This window comes from Cryptococcus depauperatus, chromosome 1, assembly GCF_001720195.1.
Source record: "Cryptococcus depauperatus CBS 7841 chromosome 1, complete sequence".
NCBI lineage: Eukaryota > Fungi > Basidiomycota > Tremellomycetes > Tremellales > Cryptococcaceae > Cryptococcus > Cryptococcus depauperatus.
Window position 1 is genome coordinate 2,381,213 of NC_089468.1, and position 17,116 is coordinate 2,398,328.

Below are 17,116 nucleotides of genomic sequence, written 5' to 3' on the forward strand. Positions count from 1 at the left end.
TAAAGATAGACAAACAAATCTCTAATGTGCCAAAGATAGAATGAAATTCTATTGGCCGTGCCTGTTTGTTTATTTCTATTTGCCCTTTTCTAATCCTTCTACTCTATTATTTGTAATCAACTTTACTAATCATTTCCTTTAAATTTATATACATTGAAAAGAATACAAACATAATAGACTTCACTCATCAGACTTTATTAATTTGAATGGTTTAAATTATTTATGGAGAGAAAACTAGACTAGCAAATTCAGACTTCAATCCCATAGCCATCACATCTCGTTCCATTTCGCGTTCATCTCCTTCTTCAAACTCAAGCTCATCACTTCTCAGAGGCGGCGTCTTGCAAGCCTCTCCATCATCCGCTTCGCTGCTCGCAGTCGAACTAGACAATGTTCTAAGAAGAGGTGGTGGGAGGCTAAAGTCATCCACATATTCTTCGAAGTCGGTAAAGTATTCTCTCTGATCGGAGAAGAGCGAGTCCCAGGTGGTGGCAGACAAGAGTGGTAGAGGAGAAGGAGGTACAAGCTGTGGTGAAGGGACTGGCTCAATAACAGGTGTTTCGGGGGCAAAGTGAAGGGTAGTGGCAGTAAAAGGTTGAGCTGGACGTGACTCTTCAAGATATACAACGTCAAGTGTATTCGACTCGTCATCATCAACCTCAACCACATTGACGTCGGTATCAGGGTGTTCGTGAGAGGAAACGATGGCATCAAGTGGTAAACAAGTAAGCGAGGGAGGAGGAAAGGTGAACGCTTGCATGCCTTCAACGTTCAATTCGAAATCATCTTCCGGCATGGAGACGCTGCTCTCGGCCCACTCGTGCTCACCACACAAAACTTCTTCCTCACCAAAGCTTGAAATGATGTCTTCAAACCATTCCTTTTCACCAGAATCTTCTTCTTCGTCTTCTTCATCATAAACCTCGAGGCCCATGGCGCCTTTTGCGTGCCAATCGTTCATCTCAGAGACGGAGCCCTCGTGCACATTTGTCCAAGCGAGACGGACAGCCTCACGAACGAGAACACCTTTCAAAAGAGCCTTGCCTTCGTCAAATGAGCTTTCCTCCAGGAACGCAAGCTTTTGCTCAGAAAGGCAGAGAAGACGATGGCCTAACGGCGTGAGGGAGGGACGGGTATCGGGACAAGTAAAACGCATGTCGTCGGATGCGTCACGTGATAGAGTGGGAGTAATAAGAGGGTAGGTCGGAAATTCAACAGAAACAGTGGGATGCTCTACGAGAGCTTGCTGATCGGTACACAAAGTGTTGCAAGATTGCGCCGTAAAGGCAGAACGAGACTCGCTCAGTCGTTTGTCTGGCAATGTACGGACGATAGATCCGCTGGGATGAGAGCTCTGGGATGAGCAGCGCTGGTGAGATATAGGGGCGGCATATTGACAGTGATGGCTATTGAACCAGCGATAAGGTGTGGACGTCGTGTTGAATGTGTCTGGTATAGGTAAAACGTTATAATGTGAACTGGACGCAGGACGACCTTGGATGTGGTGTGTGTAGTGTGTTTAGCAGCACATAATGTATACTGTATCAGTTGTTGTAAAAAGATTAATTGCGCTGTTGTACAAGAAGAAAAGAGAAAGAGGATGGGAAACTTCCCTGTTTATATATTTCTTGGCTAGTCGAGTCAACCACCGTCAACTCAGGGTCAAAATCTCAGGGAAGTTTATCTAATCCCTCTTATCGGCCGACATGCTTGCTCACCCAAACCGCCATTCAGCGATGTTGGCGGAGAGCCATCCATGGCAGCGGAGGCGGCGGCGCTCGCCGACGGAGGCCTGGTGCGCAGCACATGAGATCAAGACCCATCCGAGGACTCTCGGGAGCCCTCTGGTGCTATCAACATTGACGATAAAAGTAGACTGCCGGATACGGATTGGAATTGATTATTCAGCTTTAAGCCCTTATTGCATATTCCTAATCTTATGCATATTTGTTTGTGTGGACCATTTGGCAAGGTGAATAAGCAGGTTTGGAGCGTATATGGGCGGCCATTTAAAGTATTAGGCGGAGACGGCAAGACTTGGCCGTTTTCAATGACCACTTGGTATTGTCAAGTACGAGATGTGGCTGCAGGAGAATGGAAACCCAGTAGGCGTTGGGTAAGACTATTTGGCTTTGTGTTTGCAAGTCTTGTGGTTGTCGGTGCAGGCTTGTTGTTGTTGCCATGGAATAACGGCAGGAAGGCATGGTGTCCAATTTTTCAACCGTTTAAACAAGATCATTTACCAAATCTGCAAACGTCTCGTACACCCAGTCGGGAGGATGTTCCATGGTCTCTTCAACGTCTTGTCGGTATTTTCCGGTTTTGACTATCACTTTGGTTAGCTTGATCTTTGTGGTTTTATACTGCCGAACGGGCATGGGCTGGCATCTGGCAATGCTTTGTCTTTGCTTTCCGCTTGACCTTTGAAAAGGTCAAGCGGTGACGACAGGCGAGAGTAGGCAAAACTCACCCAGTATTCTCTGCAGTCCTAGATGCTTGGCCCCTTGGCCCAAGTCGTTCTCGGCATCATCGCCCACCACTCCCACTTGTCCATTCTCAAACTCTTTCCCACTCAAATCTTTCAACTTTTCCAGAGCGAGTTGGAAGAAGCCCTCGGTGGGCTTACCTATTATTTCAGCCTTGGCGCCTGAAGCCTCTTCAAGGCCTCTGATGAACGGACCGATTCCCAGAGAGAGGCCTGGAGGGAAAGAGGAAGAGCCGGGATCTTGTAGATACATTGATGCATGAGGAGCAATGAGAGCTGGCCGACGACTGGCATGTGATGAGCTAGACAGAGAGGAGATAGGCTCTCCCTTTAAGACTCGGAAAGCTCTGTTGAGAGGCTCGTAACTGAGGGAATCCGGATGATGCCCAAGTATCACCGAATCATAGTCTTCTCCCGTGAAGGTGAGTGAGGAAAATTCTTCTTTGGCAGAAGGAGACATGAGTAAAAGCGGCCGTCTAGCATGGGCTATTAGTAACAAAGCTGGTTTTATAAACATACTCGAGTCCTCTTTCCTCAACCAGCATTTTGCAAGCCCCCAAGCTCGTCAGTAGCTCTTCCTTGTCTGCTTTGAATCCCATCTGTTTCAATTTCCCGAGTAAATTGGCTGACGACTCTTTGGTAGAATTTGAGCAAAATATAAACGGAATCTGAGCTTTTCGAAGACGTTCAAGAGCGCTGATTGCTGATGGAGTGGGTTCAGTGCCAATATGAAGGGTTCCATTGAGATCGATAAGAAGGGCTCGCAGTTTGAGCGACCTACTGCCATAAGGACATGTAAGAGGTAATCCCGGTAGATGGAGTAAAGGCGACTTACTTTGGCATAACAACAACGGTTGACTATAATACAATTATTAGACATAACCATGTAAAAAGAAAAAAATAGTTGCAACTGCCAATAATTTCCTTAATCAGATACAACTAGTGTGGTGCCCCGCATCGACCAGGTCCAGTATGGTTATCAAAATAAGTAATGTTGATTTTTCAACTATTTAAATCTAATAACAAATGCAAGCGTTGTATTTATTTTGACTTTTGCACTTTGTCTTTATAAGAAATCGAAAAAATGTCTGTGGCAATCATACAAGGAGCGTCAGGCGGTCTTGGAGTAGCCCTTACTCGGCATTTCCTGCAGCATACCAACCTCAAGATATACGCCCTCACGCATCAAGCAGCATCCTCCCAGCTTGTTGATATCGCATCACCTGGGACAGGGCCAGGAAGGAGCAGCATCAATGACAGGCTGACTGTCGTAGAAAAAGTTGATGTAAGAGAAGAATCAGAATTGGAAAGAGCTGCCGAGATGGTGAAGAGCAGAGAAGGCAATGGAGTCGTGAGGGCTATCGTCTGCCTTGCAGGTGTAGTGGGTGCATTCCTCTGCTTCATGTCCGTTCAAGTACTTACAACAGCATCACTTTAAGTTGCATCCCGAGAAGTCTCTTTCCGCCATCAATCCCAAAGAGGCCTTGACCTCGTTTCAGATAAACGCCTTGGGTCAACTTCTTACTTATAAACATTTCGTGCCTCTCATACCTTCAAAGAGAGAGTTTCAAAAATTGAAAGAATGGCATGAAGACCCGGCTAGAGGATTGATTGGAGTAAACAACTCGATCTGTTGTTCACTGAGTGCAAGGGTAGGGAGCATCGGGGACAATAAGAATGGTGGATGGTATTCCTACCGAGCGTGAGTTTACTATCAGACCAACTCTTGGAACATGTTTAAAGTGTCTTATTGGGATAGGTCGAAAGCAGCTGTCAACCAAATCATCCGGACCCTTGACTATGAACTCATCAATAAGCAATCCTCTGCTATCGCATACGCCTATCATCCTGGTACCATCCTCACATCATTCACATATCCCATCATTGGAAACCTTCCACCTGACATATCAAAAGGAAGGTTCACTGTTGACCAAGCTGTAAGAAACATGGGAGTCATCATGGGCAAAGTGAAAAGAGGCGCAAACGACGGAGGAATGGGAGGAAAGTGTTGGGATTGGAAAGGTGAGAGAATAGAGTGGTGATCCTGGTGTACAGCCAATCCATCTCAACCATCAAGCCATTATTAATTGATCCTATGGGTCGGGTAACATCGCTTAACATAGTCGCGGAATGGAAGGAAACCCGGCGACATATATGATACATCCACTTTCACCTTTCGTCCTTTCAACATTTCAATATGCGTCCTTTCAAGCTATCCCTTTCTTGATACATCTCCCATATTTTTTCCCATCCGTTCTATGCACTTTAAGAGGATACGTCCATCCTGGGCATAAGACGAAATACTGTCCATCTCGCTCTAACCCGTCTCTATCCAAATCCTTTTCAGCAAACAGGGCTTGACGCCTTTCTTCCCTCTCTGTGTTTATATAAAAGAAGAGAAAGCGTTGAGATAAAGTGCCAGATAATAGGGAGAAGAGGACAACCCAATGGCTCCGTTACCATTTGATGTGGGAGATATTGGAAACAAAATTACGAGTGTTGGTAACACAGCTGTCAAAGGCGCCACAGATGTAGCATCCACAGTGACGAATGGAGCGACGGATATAGTATCTACAGCGACAGATAAAGTTCAAAGTGCAGCAGCTACAGCTTCTGTAAGTCGAAATTGTAAACCAATTGTGAGGCATTAGCTGACGTAAAAAAAAGGGTGGTGTTCAAGGCCTAATTGTAAGTCAAAGAGTTAGCAAGAGAGATCAGGGCTAAGGGAGTGATAGAACCAGGGTCAAGATGCGTTGGGAGTTCTCAAATTTCTGAAACAAATACAAGGAGTGGGTTTTTTGTAATATTTTCTTTAAGCGAGGATAACAACTGACACTGTGATCCAGTATATCGATCAAATTACAGAGTATTGGAATAAATTTAAACACTTGATAATTTTCGGTAAACTCACCTGATCTCCTTTTTGATTCTTGACTGACGCATAATTCTAGCCTTTATTCTCATCGTCACTATCTACGTCCTCTCAATCCTCTATTGTTGTTATCACTGCATTCATGATTGTTGTCGTTGTTGCTGCTGCTGCATCAAGTGTACCTTTAAATGTGAGAAATGGTGTACAAAGCGTTGCATTCGTTGTTGCAAGTCATGCAGAAATAGGTACAAGGAACATAATCACGAAAAAGGTGATCCCGAAAAAGGTGATCCCAAAGAAGCTGGATGGCATGGTTTGTCAAGATGTTGCCTCAAAGTTGTTCCCAAAAGCATCAAGCACGATATGGAAAAACAACATGGCAATCCGGAAGAGGGATGGTTTGACCCTACGTATATTGCAAGAGCTTGTGGCCGGCACGAGTTACCAGCAAAACCGGAAGAGAAGATAAAATGGCATTGGTGGGGCCATAAGGATGGATGGATGCACCATTTTGCGGTCTCTCTGATGGAATGTATGGGAAAAACCAAGAAGGAAATAGAAGACATGGACGCATTACGACTCGCCAAGGAATGGGAGAAGAATGCAAGGAATCGTGAGTATTGGTCAAGGTTGCTCGATGAGGCCAATAGTAAGAAAGAGGGAGCGGAAAAGGAAACAAAAGAGTTGATGAAAAGAGTTGGTGATACGTGGGGTAAGAAACATCTGATGGACTTTGAGAAACCACAACGTGATAGATTGGTGAGAAGAGCTCAAAAGCTAAAGGACAGCGTCGTTACGCAAGGACAACATTTTGCTACAAAACTACATGGTCAGGGTAAAAAAGGACATAGGACCAAAAGAAAAGAAGAGCCTAAAGAAGACCAATGGCATCATTCAGATTCCCCCACTGATGTAGAAGACGACAATGGTAAGCATCAGAGGGTTTGACCCGGTTTATATATATAGCATATATATAAAAAGTGTATATAAGAACAGTGATAAGATATTCTCGAGGACTTAAACGACGAGCTGTCCGATTAGGCGTGCCAATCATCTGCATGCCTATCTTCAATGTGCTCGGTGAAGGCATCTGGTGTGCCACTGAGTTTTGTTGATGATAAGTATGTGAATTGTATGTATGAACGGCGTTCCAATACAGCAAATCTAGTACTGGTATTGCATGAAATGAAGTATATGAAAGCATTCTACAGTTGATCTATATATATATCTATTTCTTTATCCTTGCGTTCTCCGTTGATGCACTTATCGACCGTCTTTACCACTCCCAGTGTAAAATGCTAACGCACTTACAGCGTCTATCCATTACTCATTCTTTCACAAATCGCGAGTAAAGCTTTCTTAGTCACGTGATACTAACCAGTCATAACCATTCTACTGGATTTCTACTTTCACATATCTTATACATAATTCCATTGCCATGATATAATCTGACAGCGATGGACATGGTAATGGTAGGCGTGAAAGGCAACAGCACTAAATGTCATGCCGCTATGTGTACCTTACAGAAGATCTAAAAACTTGTCGATATCTTCTTGTCCTCTAAAGCCAACTAGGTCCTTGTCAGCACGCCTTGGGTACTATAGCCATGAACAACAACTCACCAAACTTGTTCTTCACCTTGCCGTCTTTAAAAGCAACAATAGTAGGCAATGCAGCGACCTTGTATTGGCCAGCAATGTCTGGATAATCATCCACATTGATAGTCATCAGATCAAAGTTGGATTCAGGACCTGTCACCCGTTTCAATAACGGTGTAAGCACTTGGCAAGGCTGGCACCAGCTAGCGATAAGAGTAAGATACATTCTTGTGATCGTGGTGCTTCGCTTACCTAGCGTAAAAGTCGACCAATACTGGTTTGGAATTGCTTTTATCCAAAGCTCTCTTCTCAAACGTTGTCGTGTCGGCGTCGAGATAATGGTTTCTAGCGCTGCGAGTGGCATGAAAGCCTCTTTGAGAGATTGAAAAACTGCCAGACGTGAGGGCACGAGAAGAGAGGATTTTTTGAAAAAGCATTATAGCAATTTTGTTTGATTTCGTAACGAAATAAAAGAATAAAAAGAGATGCGAATATCGATAGGAACTGACCAGGCACCACAGTTGCGGGGGACTTTTGCGTCTGCATTTTTGAAGTATTTCAATTTAAAAGTTTATCTTTTTTTGTATTTCTTTTCTTTGGTATCCACAAAAAGAAACGAAACGAGGAATGATGCCTAAAGCTAGTGAGTGTCAGACTTTGATTCTTTTTATTGACATCCCCGGTAAAGATAAGAGTAGTAAAGGGCACAAGACAAAAGTGTACTCTTTGCCAACAGCGCAAAGTATGTAAAGGCGCAAGGATGAGCTTTATGCATCGGTCTGATAATGGCATAGAGAAGAAAAGTCTCCAAGTACCCAGCTTTCAAATGAAGACCAAGGTGACAACTTCTTCCGTTCAACCCACTATGGAAGCTCTCACTTCTATTCAACGAGATATATCCAGCTTGGCTAGCGATACTGAAAGCGTCAGTTTCCACAACCCGATTGACGCTTCGCTCACTCGTGATTCTTCATCAAAAGCATTCATGAGAGAGCTTCGTAAAGTGATAGAGCGAAGTGATGTAATCATCCAGGTACTGGACGCCAGAGACCCGGAGGGCACCAGGAGTAGATGGGTAGAAGATGAAGTGAGAAAAAGAGATTTGCAAGGTAAAAAACTGTTGGGGGTTTTGAACAAAATTGGTGAGTCTAACATTTGTATTTGAGTCAGAAGGGCGCTGATTGGTAATTATGCCATAGATCTTGTACCAAGAGCAAACCTTGATTCCTGGCTAAAACATCTTCGACATTCTTTTCCTACTATGCCATTTAAATCCTCTACTCAAAATCAGGGAAAAAACCTCTCTCAGAATGCTGTTCCTTTAGCTCAGCCTGCTACTGTCCCTGGGCAACAGGCAGTTCTCTCAGAGTTACCTACAACGTCAGCATCCCTCGGTGCGCCTGCTCTTCTCAACTTGCTCAAGCAATACGCTCTCTCTACTCCTCATAGCTCCCTTACTGTTGGTGTTGTGGGATACCCCAATGTCGGCAAATCTTCTCTCATCAATTCATTAAAGAGAAGTCGAGCCTGTGCCGTCGCTGCCATGCCAGGCAAGACTAGAATTGTGCAAGAAGTCGTTTTAGATAAAGGCGTCAGAATCCTTGATTGCCCTGGAGTTGTTTTAGAGGACATTGGTAGCAATATGGAGGGTGAGGAGGGAAAGAAGAAACAAGCCGAGATGATGTTGAGGAATTGCGTCAAAGCAGAGTTGATTGAAGATCCAATTTCTCCAGGTGAGTATATCAAAGATTATATCTGGTCATTAAAATTTTAACTTCTTGTGAAGTGGACGTCATACTCAGTAAAATTGAGCCTGCTCAGATACAAAAAATTTACAACATTCCGCCATATGATGATGTTCGAGACTTCCTCATAAAGGTTGCCCTTACTAGAGGTCGTCTTGGTAAAGGCGGAATTCCTGATCTTGAAAGCTCTGCTGTCCAAGTTCTTCGTGACTGGAATAGTGGTAAACTTCATTATCACACTAATCCTCCCAGATTTCATCCATCATCTGCTTCAGCTTCTGTGCAGACTGTATCTGGATTAACCAAAGAATCTGTGGAGATGAATGCGGAAAAGATCAGTGATGCGAAAATTTTGTCAACGCTTAGCGAAGCGTTTACAATTGAGGGTTTGTTTGATGATTTGGGGGAGAAGGCTGCTTGGACAGGACAATCACCTGCAAAGGAAGAAATGGATGAGGATGCTGATCTTGTGGCTCCTGATGTTGACGCGATCACTTCTGCCCCAGTGCCAACCATTGTGCCAGCCCAAACGTCGTTCTCTAAGAAGCGGTTGATGCACTCTGATTCAGAATTGGACGATGACAGTGATGCAGAATCGGATTCTTTTCGACCACTTCCTCCTCCCAACACGCTTCGACCTCAGCCTTCCGCCGTTCCTCTACGCTATCCTAACCAGTCTCAGACAGCCCAGATTAACAAAATGTTCTCTCCAGAAGAGCTTGCTGTTCTTGGTCCTGGCTTGATTGGCAGAAAAAAACAGAAAAAAGAAGCTAAGAAAGCCAAGAAGCAGCGCGCTGCAATCAAGCGTACTGAAGGGGAGCTCATGGCTGGCTTCTTAGAGATGGACATGGATGAACGCGAGGCCCAGGAAGAAACTCATGTGGTATCTAAAGAACCTCAAAGGTCCAAGAAGGAAAAAAGAAGAGAGAAAAAACAGGTCGAAGTGCAGTTGAGACGAGAAGCAAAAAAGGCAGACGCCGAGATGGACATTGATAATGAGACAAGAAAAGAGGCCGACTTTGCCAACTTTTTGGCAAACATTGGTGGTGAGCAGCTTTCTGTTGATTCCAAAACCCATCTTGCTAATGGTGTTTGGGATAGCTGACGGATCTGATGAGGAATTATGACGACTTAACGAACATTCATGACTCTAATTTATCCCATTTTATTACATTCAAAACATAACATGTCTTCCTCTTCTTTTTTTGCTACAACAAACGAATTTTTATCAATGTCATCAAATATGCGCTAGTAATATTGAATGCCTAGTTGCTATGACCGCCTCGGTTTAACACGACAGTAATCGTTCATCTGAATTTGTTCAGTTTAAACCAACAATACAAAAACTATCGACCCAGAACACTGTTATCTCGGATCTTCGAGGGTTATCCAGCCAAATAAGGATGCCTTTGTCGATTGCTCAGTATGACTTAAATAGTCTGGAACGAATTGGTCTGAGACATTCTTGAAGCAACTTGATATTCTATTGTAACGCAAAAGAGAATATAGTATGAATATCGCCTCGGATTTTTGCCAAACCAACTGTTATTCGCTTTTTTCGAACGTGTTTGTCGATTATGAAATTTGACTCGCTAAAATTACTTTGATTACAAGAGCGAGCGGATAGGTATCGGTAGATATCATACCATGCCCTATTCCACAATGTCCTGACTGCTCAATCCCTGCCAGATAGCGAGTTTTTGAATAACTTGTCAGCAGAAATGACAGACCAGTATTAGTGTAGCTTCTACAACAAGGTTTCAAAATTGACGGATCACGTTATTGAAGAGGGCTTATCTTTATTAAGAGTCAGTTGGTGAATCCATGAGTTGAAACATGGATGGAGGTGTTGTGCCCATAACTCAAGACTCAAGTAGGGCGTACAAGTCATAGTTATTGTGACTTCAAGAGTCTATATCCGTTTGTATGGGCGATGACCAAATTGTGAATAACTCGAGATATATGTACAATAAAGAGTTATATAATTGCAATATTCACTTGTAAATAATTTCATTAAGAAATTTGATTCCGTCGGTATCTAATTGACCGGACCGAGTCAACCACTAAAAGTCGAAATTGCAATACTTTCTCATTTATCATTTGCTTTTAAAATGCCTACAACTGTGGCACCGCTTCCAGCGCCTATACCCTTAGGATCTCCTGTCCCAGTGCTGACTGCCCATGCCATCTCAGTATCACTGCCTACATGGGAAGACAACATTGGATACGAAGAAGGCGATAAGAGGGTAATCGACAAGATGGAGACTGGTTATCCTCGATTTTTCATTCATCGCAGTATTCAAAAGGTATGAAAAGGTTCATGTTGGAGTGGACGGACTGACTTGTTCTTTGATACAGCTTGCCGATATCTGCCTTGCTCGATTCGGCCATCCAAACGAAGCTTGTATTCTCTTACTTTCTTCTAAAGCCGCCGAAGCTGGTCGCGACTTTCTTGCTTCTCAGACACCCTCGGTGACTTCCCGGGTTATAGAGTATGTTATCAAACCTTCTAGTAACTCGCTTGTCGACCCTTCTGTTGCTCAAAGTCTTGGCGTCAATGTTGTTGAGCTGCAGATGCTCATCTTTGACAAGGAGTACTGGTCATTTGGCAAGGCTTTCTGGCAACATACCGGTGAGGGCATTTCATCCCGTATGGCCGAAAGGGCTTTGGCGTTCCTTGGGGAAACGCCTGCTGGAGTTGAACATAAAACGTCGCCTCCCCATACGCCTTTAGAACGACCAGCAAGTAAAGTGCCTAATACAAGAAATAAGCACTACTCAAGGAAAACTGCTTCGGTTCCTCCTGCCCCCACGACTCCTGCCGACTCGGCTTCCAACACTCCCGGTTTGTCGTCATCACTTGAGAGATCATCCGTCACTGAGGAAGCTTTATCCTCGGATCTCACCACATATTTAGAAGAGCGATATGGCCGCAACTTACCTATGTTTAATGCGCCTCTCGCCAAGCTAGCGCTCAAGAGAAGGATAGCTGGTGGTCTATTGCCTAGCGACGAGGACTATGGGAAGATTGAAAACTTAGAGAGAGGTACAGGGTCTGGTATGAAAGCAGTCACCGAGGAAGACGTGTATTTGTATCCTTGTGGTATGAGTGCTATTTGGCACGCACACGGTATTTGTAGACAAACTAGAACAATCAAGGGAGAGAAAGAAGGTAAAAGTATATGTTATGGGTGCGTCAGTTTTTGGCTTGAATGGAAAGAAAGGCTTATGACTATATAGGTTTCCTTACACCGACATGTTGAAAGTTCTGAATAAATGGGGCTCCGGGTGTCACTTTTTTGGAGCTGGTGGTTCCGAAGATATTGATGCTTTGGAGAAGCTCCTTGTCGAGACAGAGAGCAACCCCAACGAGCCTGCTATTCTTGCTTTGTTCTGTGAATTCCCATCCAATCCACTATTACGAAGTCCCGATCTTGTCCGTATCCGAAAACTGGCAGATACATATGGTTTCATTATTGTTATTGATGAGACGATTGGAAATTTCATCAATGTTGAGCTGGTAACTTATGCCGACATAGTCGTCAGCAGCTTGACAAAAATCTTTAGTGGTGATGCTAATGTCATGGGCGGAAGGTAAATCGCCATCATACTCCCTTTTGCTCGGCAACAGCCAACTAATGTCTTATAGTCTTATTCTTAACCCCAACAGCCCTCATTATGAAGCCCTCAAATCTGTTCAGAAAGCTACTTACGAAGACTATTACTACCCTGAGGACGCCGTCTACATGGAGCGTAATTCTCGAGATTATCGTGCTCGTATAAAAACGGTCAACGACAATGCGTACTATGTGTGTGAATTATTACACAGCCGGTCGCTTGATGATTCAAGTACACCAGCAGAAGGCAAAGTGTTGAAAAAAGTGTATTACCCAAGATACATTACACCAGACCTTTATGCTGTAGCACAGAGATATCCAATACTTGGAAAGGGAGGTTACGGTGGTCTCTTTTCTCTTACTTTCACTTCTAAAGCCGCGTCACGAGCGTTTTACAATGCCATCGGCTGCGCAAAAGGTCCTTCATTGGGGACAAGTTTTACCCTGGCTTCTCCATATACTCTCTTAGCTCATTATCTTGAGTTGGATTGGGCTGCTGAGTATGGGGTTGAGAGTGATTTAATAAGAATCAGTGTCGGACAAGAAGAACAATCTGTGTTGGCTCAATGGTTTCAAACGGCTTTGGCAGCTGCTGAGGCTGCTGAACAAGCAGAAGAGGAAAAACACATTAGACAGGATTGACTGTAAAAGGCTTATATATATATATATTTGTGAATGCACGTAGTGTACATTTTGATTTTAAACGTAAAATGTACCTTGTAAGTCATATCTAAAATCGTCTCGGGTTTACACTTCCCAATCTGCAGTGTTCTCATCTTCCGTAACGAATGGCTTATCCAGGCTCATGACCGCACCCTCACAAAGCGGACAACTACTCGCAACAAGCTCATCGAGCTCACCTTTTAGTTCTTCCACTTTTGCCTCGTTGAGCTTGTCTTTCTTCTTTCCTCCTTTTGTTCTGGCATTATTGCCCACACCAACTCCAGCACTAACTATAGATACTGCTTGTGCAAGAGCATCAGGTACGATCAAGTCACGAAGTTTGTCGCCCGCAGCCATCAACTTGTTTCTACCAGTCACACCCAACAATAAATCCGTAGCGGTGCTGCCAGATGTGATTTGTTGATGAGCTAAGTCTTTTCGCTGAGGGGTGTTGTTGCCCGACCCAGAGGGGGAAAAATTGGATGATAAGAGATGTCGGCGTGGGTCAAACTTCGTGTCCGATCGTGAGACTAATTGATCTTGGAGGTGAAGAATACGTCTTAGTGAGGTCGCTGGGAGAAACTCCATCGCCTGTCCAAACCATCAGCAGACGTTCTTTATCCAATAATAATAATACTTGCCATTGTAATTAAACAATCTGCATGGAACATGTGCTGACAAGAAAACACATAAAATTGTCGGCTGACCAACTCCAACCCACATTTCCAACATTTATCTCCTTGTTCCACAGTAAGAAATCTTTTTGTTAGTCCTGCTATATCTCTCTTAATACTTTCGGCGGAGGCTGTCGCTTCGTTCATCTCCTCCTTAAGGGCGCCAATGCGGGCAGAATAATCTTCGAGTGCAGAACAAATTTCAATCTTGAAATCGTCGATGACAACGAAATTGGGAAAAAAGGGTAAGATGTCTTCGATTTTAAGGAGGTCGGTGGAATCAAGAAACTTCATCGCACTGTAACCATTGTCAGCAGCTGAATATATGACAATGGGCAAATCCACCTCTTAATATCTTTTTGCTCCTGTACAACATATTTGGCAATCTTTAACCATAATTTCTTCTTCAGGCCATCGTCACCATCAGGTCCGTCTGCATTCTCCTTCGCCAGCTCCAAGTCACCCTTCTCTAAAGCCAAATCCACGCTACTCTCGTACAATCCAAGCTTGGAGTATATCAACACGCAAGCCTTTGTTCGACCATGCTGTTTGCATGTACGTAGGGCATAATCGAGGTCATAATAAGGTTTTTCTGTATCTGGATCGTCTGGGCAAGAAGACAGGAACTGGATTAATGGCTCGTCGTCAGAGTCAGGGTCAGAAGCATAAAAGGTGAGCAGCAAGTTGTGTATTGTTGTATCAGTACAGTTTTGGTGATGAATGACATGTGAGAGATACCTGACTGCATGATTGGATGATAAAGGTTCAGAGCGTTGGTGTTGTTGTAGCAGGGCAGGAATGAGTCTCCGGGATGATAGTGCAGGCTGTCGAATCCATGAGTCAACCGTGTCTTTAGGAGCGTGCCGCATCAGAATGGATGCAAATCGGTAATAAAGGTCAATTGAGCTCTAGTGGGGGCGTTCAATGCAAAGACAAAACGACGAGCTGATGTGGATCTTACCTGGCGATTGAGAGCATCTATAGCTTTGAGCCATTCTTCTTCGGTTACCCAGTATTCTACTACCTTTCCATGATCCTGATTCAAGTTTGCGTAAAAGAGGTAAAGATCTGTCCTGCCATGGTTTTGTATCAATTCATAAATAACCTTGGGCTCAATGTCATTCTAAGACGAACATCAGTAAAAACATCTTTTCTGATGCCTTTGCCCAACAACATACTTTGTAGGTAGTCATAAAATTTTTCAGATCTTCTTCTATTAGCACCTTTTCCGCCTTGAGACTCTGTACATCCGTGCTCGCCGACTCCGCTGCCAATATATCTTCCAAAGTATTCCACTTGCTCAAGTAAATCTCGATTAACCAAGTAGCGAGCATCATTCGTTGGGTTTTCATCTATAACATTTTATTAGACATTCCTCAATTACTATTGATAGCCAGAAGGCATACCTTTCTATCCAACTTGTCCAGTTTCTCAGAAAGATATATCCTCAGCGCATCCCTCTCATCTCCATCAATGAATTTCAATGCGACTTCCTCAAAGCTCCTATTTGTTTGGGCATAACATTGAGCTGATTGAATATACCTACCCTGCTCAAAGAATGCATCTCCCTGTTTGGAGAGGACAACATCTTTCTGAGGCAGAGTTCGTGCTAAGGTGAGGGCTTCCGTAAACTCGCCTTTTTCAAGTTTCGTGCGCCAGACATCTTGATCCTCATTACGTGTGAGGATTTCCAGAATGGATGACGAGGTGTATATCCAGAATGTTGATGAGATAGGATCGGCTGAAAGTCCGCGAGCTTCTTCTCCACCAGTCAGGGGAAGCCGTTCTTCCCAAACAATTTTCTCGTCCTCTCTGGATACTGCCACAACTTTATCAGCGTACAATAATAACCAGTGCCATGGAGTGATTGTGACCGAGATTGGTGTCCGATGCAATGTGGACGTAGTTGAGGACTGATAATGATAGTGTCCCGATGTTATCTCTGGAGATTCCATAGGGTAAGGAACAAGCGAAGGTTTGACGAGAATATCTTTACTAAAAGATTGGGCAAGATTTGATGTGAACAAGCCTGGCGCTGTCAACCAAGCAAGTGCAGACGGAGACCGAAGGGATGACGCTGATTGACCATTGGTAGTAGGTATGTAGAACCTCAGTAGTGGGTTGGGTGATTCTCCTGGTAGTTCTTGGAATCTAGGAGTAATATCTCTCATTGGCCTAAACAGCTCCTCGGCCCAACCTCCTGCCTTTCCACTAGCGATCGTGGTGCTAATGCTTCCTTGGACCTCATAGAGTCTTTCTTTGGTGGTAATCACAACCCAAGCTTGCCTCTTCCCCCCTTTTTTACCAGCCTTGCCTTGGTAAGCATGAGAGGAATCATCTAATGACCAGAATCCGAAACCAATACCAGTCACAGGCTCCTCATTCGGTAACGTATACACTGTATGTAAGTCTTTCTCAACGGGATTACTCATGCCTATAGATACAGCTTTAAAAATATCGTCTTGTGGCGGTAATGACAGTGATAGCACTTGTCCTGTTGCTGTTCCAAGTAACACATCAGTAGACGGAGGAGTGATTGCATCGCCCTTTGACTGTGATGCGGTTTCTCCAGTGTTATTGGCAGTATTGCCTGATAAAGGCGGCCAACCTGCAGCAGTAATGATCTGCTTGAGACGTAACAGTCTTGGTCTCCTAGACTGAACGGCGGTGTTGCCTGGGCTGATGGGTAGGTAAAAAACTTCTCCGGTGTTGATCGTGATAAGTAAATGTCGAGCAGCGGGATCCGCAAACAGCTTCTCAATCACTAAAGATGCCCTTGATTGCTGGTTGCCTTTTTCTGAAACTGACTTTATCAAGTCAATGGTGACCAGTTCTTCAGGCTTTTCAAGGTCAATGATGATTATCGTCAAGGGTGCTGTGGCGAGAAATAAGATGCTATTCGTGGACACAAGACACAATATTGAAGACGGTGGAGAATACTGGACGAGTGATAATGAAAAGAGCGGCGGCAGCGCTAAAGTTCGCGCTGATGGGATAAACCCAGTCTCAAGCTACACGTGTCAATCGCACACTCAACCTCAATGCCGTCCAATACTCACAGCTTGGATCATGCCACTCTCCTCGTTTAATTCCTCATCTCCATCATCCTCAAATCCCTGATAGTCTACAGACTCTATTCCTCCTCCAGGACCCGATGCCGGTGCAGACCCTCGATAGACCCCAGTGTAGTGACTGTTGGAGGGTCCCGAGCTGTGTTCCACGACTACAGCCTTATCAGTAATGTCCCAACGTATCGTTTGACTTACAATCATCCAATATGGACATTTTGAAGATAATTGTAGATTATCTTTTCAAGATATCGCAATCTCAGCCATTTGAACAAGCTATCTGTGTAACCACGTGACTGGAACGTGTACGCATGCCTATTCATGTCACCTTCCAATTGCCTTACGCGCCTAATTCATTTTGGACGATTCAGGTTTCGGGACTTTTATTCTTTTT

The 17,116-nt window shown here is 44.1% G+C and overlaps 7 protein-coding genes across 7 annotated transcripts; 4 read left to right on the top strand and 3 right to left on the bottom strand.

The window, feature by feature from the left end:
• Positions 1–220: 220 nt before the first annotated feature.
• L203_100922 (TIGR01458 family HAD hydrolase) lies at positions 221–3,328 on the bottom strand (the record flags this gene model as incomplete). Its single annotated transcript, XM_066210374.1, has 6 exons — positions 221–1,494; positions 1,719–1,792; positions 2,257–2,326; positions 2,471–2,961; positions 3,005–3,262; positions 3,321–3,328. 6 exons carry the CDS (start codon positions 3,326–3,328, stop codon positions 221–223), a joined length of 2,175 nt encoding a protein of 724 aa, XP_066066471.1.
• Positions 3,329–3,569: 241 nt separating this feature from the next.
• Positions 3,570–4,527, top strand: L203_100923 (uncharacterized protein; the record flags this gene model as incomplete). Its single annotated transcript, XM_066210375.1, has 3 exons — positions 3,570–3,866; positions 3,925–4,187; positions 4,245–4,527. 3 exons carry the CDS (start codon positions 3,570–3,572, stop codon positions 4,525–4,527), a joined length of 843 nt encoding a protein of 280 aa, XP_066066472.1.
• Positions 4,528–4,932: 405 nt separating this feature from the next.
• Positions 4,933–6,305, top strand: L203_100924 (uncharacterized protein; the record flags this gene model as incomplete). Its single annotated transcript, XM_066210376.1, has 6 exons — positions 4,933–5,100; positions 5,153–5,173; positions 5,221–5,274; positions 5,332–5,386; positions 5,437–5,481; positions 5,629–6,305. 6 exons carry the CDS (start codon positions 4,933–4,935, stop codon positions 6,303–6,305), a joined length of 1,020 nt encoding a protein of 339 aa, XP_066066473.1.
• A 572-nt stretch (positions 6,306–6,877) lies between these two features.
• Positions 6,878–7,392, bottom strand: L203_100925 (thioredoxin; the record flags this gene model as incomplete). The annotated part of the gene is made up of 3 exons (XM_066210377.1): positions 6,878–6,927; positions 6,980–7,158; positions 7,208–7,392. 3 exons carry the CDS (start codon positions 7,390–7,392, stop codon positions 6,878–6,880), a joined length of 414 nt encoding a protein of 137 aa, XP_066066474.1.
• Positions 7,393–7,582: 190 nt separating this feature from the next.
• On the top strand, positions 7,583–9,827 carry L203_100926 (uncharacterized protein; the record flags this gene model as incomplete). The annotated part of the gene is made up of 6 exons (XM_066210378.1): positions 7,583–7,598; positions 7,644–7,697; positions 7,750–8,097; positions 8,155–8,688; positions 8,742–9,746; positions 9,802–9,827. 6 exons carry the CDS (start codon positions 7,583–7,585, stop codon positions 9,825–9,827), a joined length of 1,983 nt encoding a protein of 660 aa, XP_066066475.1.
• Positions 9,828–10,811: 984 nt separating this feature from the next.
• On the top strand, positions 10,812–12,959 carry L203_100927 (uncharacterized protein; the record flags this gene model as incomplete). The annotated part of the gene is made up of 4 exons (XM_066210379.1): positions 10,812–11,006; positions 11,059–11,891; positions 11,941–12,294; positions 12,350–12,959. 4 exons carry the CDS (start codon positions 10,812–10,814, stop codon positions 12,957–12,959), a joined length of 1,992 nt encoding a protein of 663 aa, XP_066066476.1.
• A 105-nt stretch (positions 12,960–13,064) lies between these two features.
• L203_100928 (uncharacterized protein) lies at positions 13,065–16,939 on the bottom strand (the record flags this gene model as incomplete). The annotated part of the gene is made up of 8 exons (XM_066210380.1): positions 13,065–13,571; positions 13,622–13,952; positions 14,000–14,562; positions 14,616–14,777; positions 14,833–15,006; positions 15,061–16,665; positions 16,714–16,877; positions 16,921–16,939. The coding sequence occupies 8 exons, from the start codon at positions 16,937–16,939 to the stop codon at positions 13,065–13,067; spliced, it is 3,525 nt and encodes a 1,174-aa protein (XP_066066477.1).
• Between the last annotated feature and the right edge of the window lie 177 nt (positions 16,940–17,116).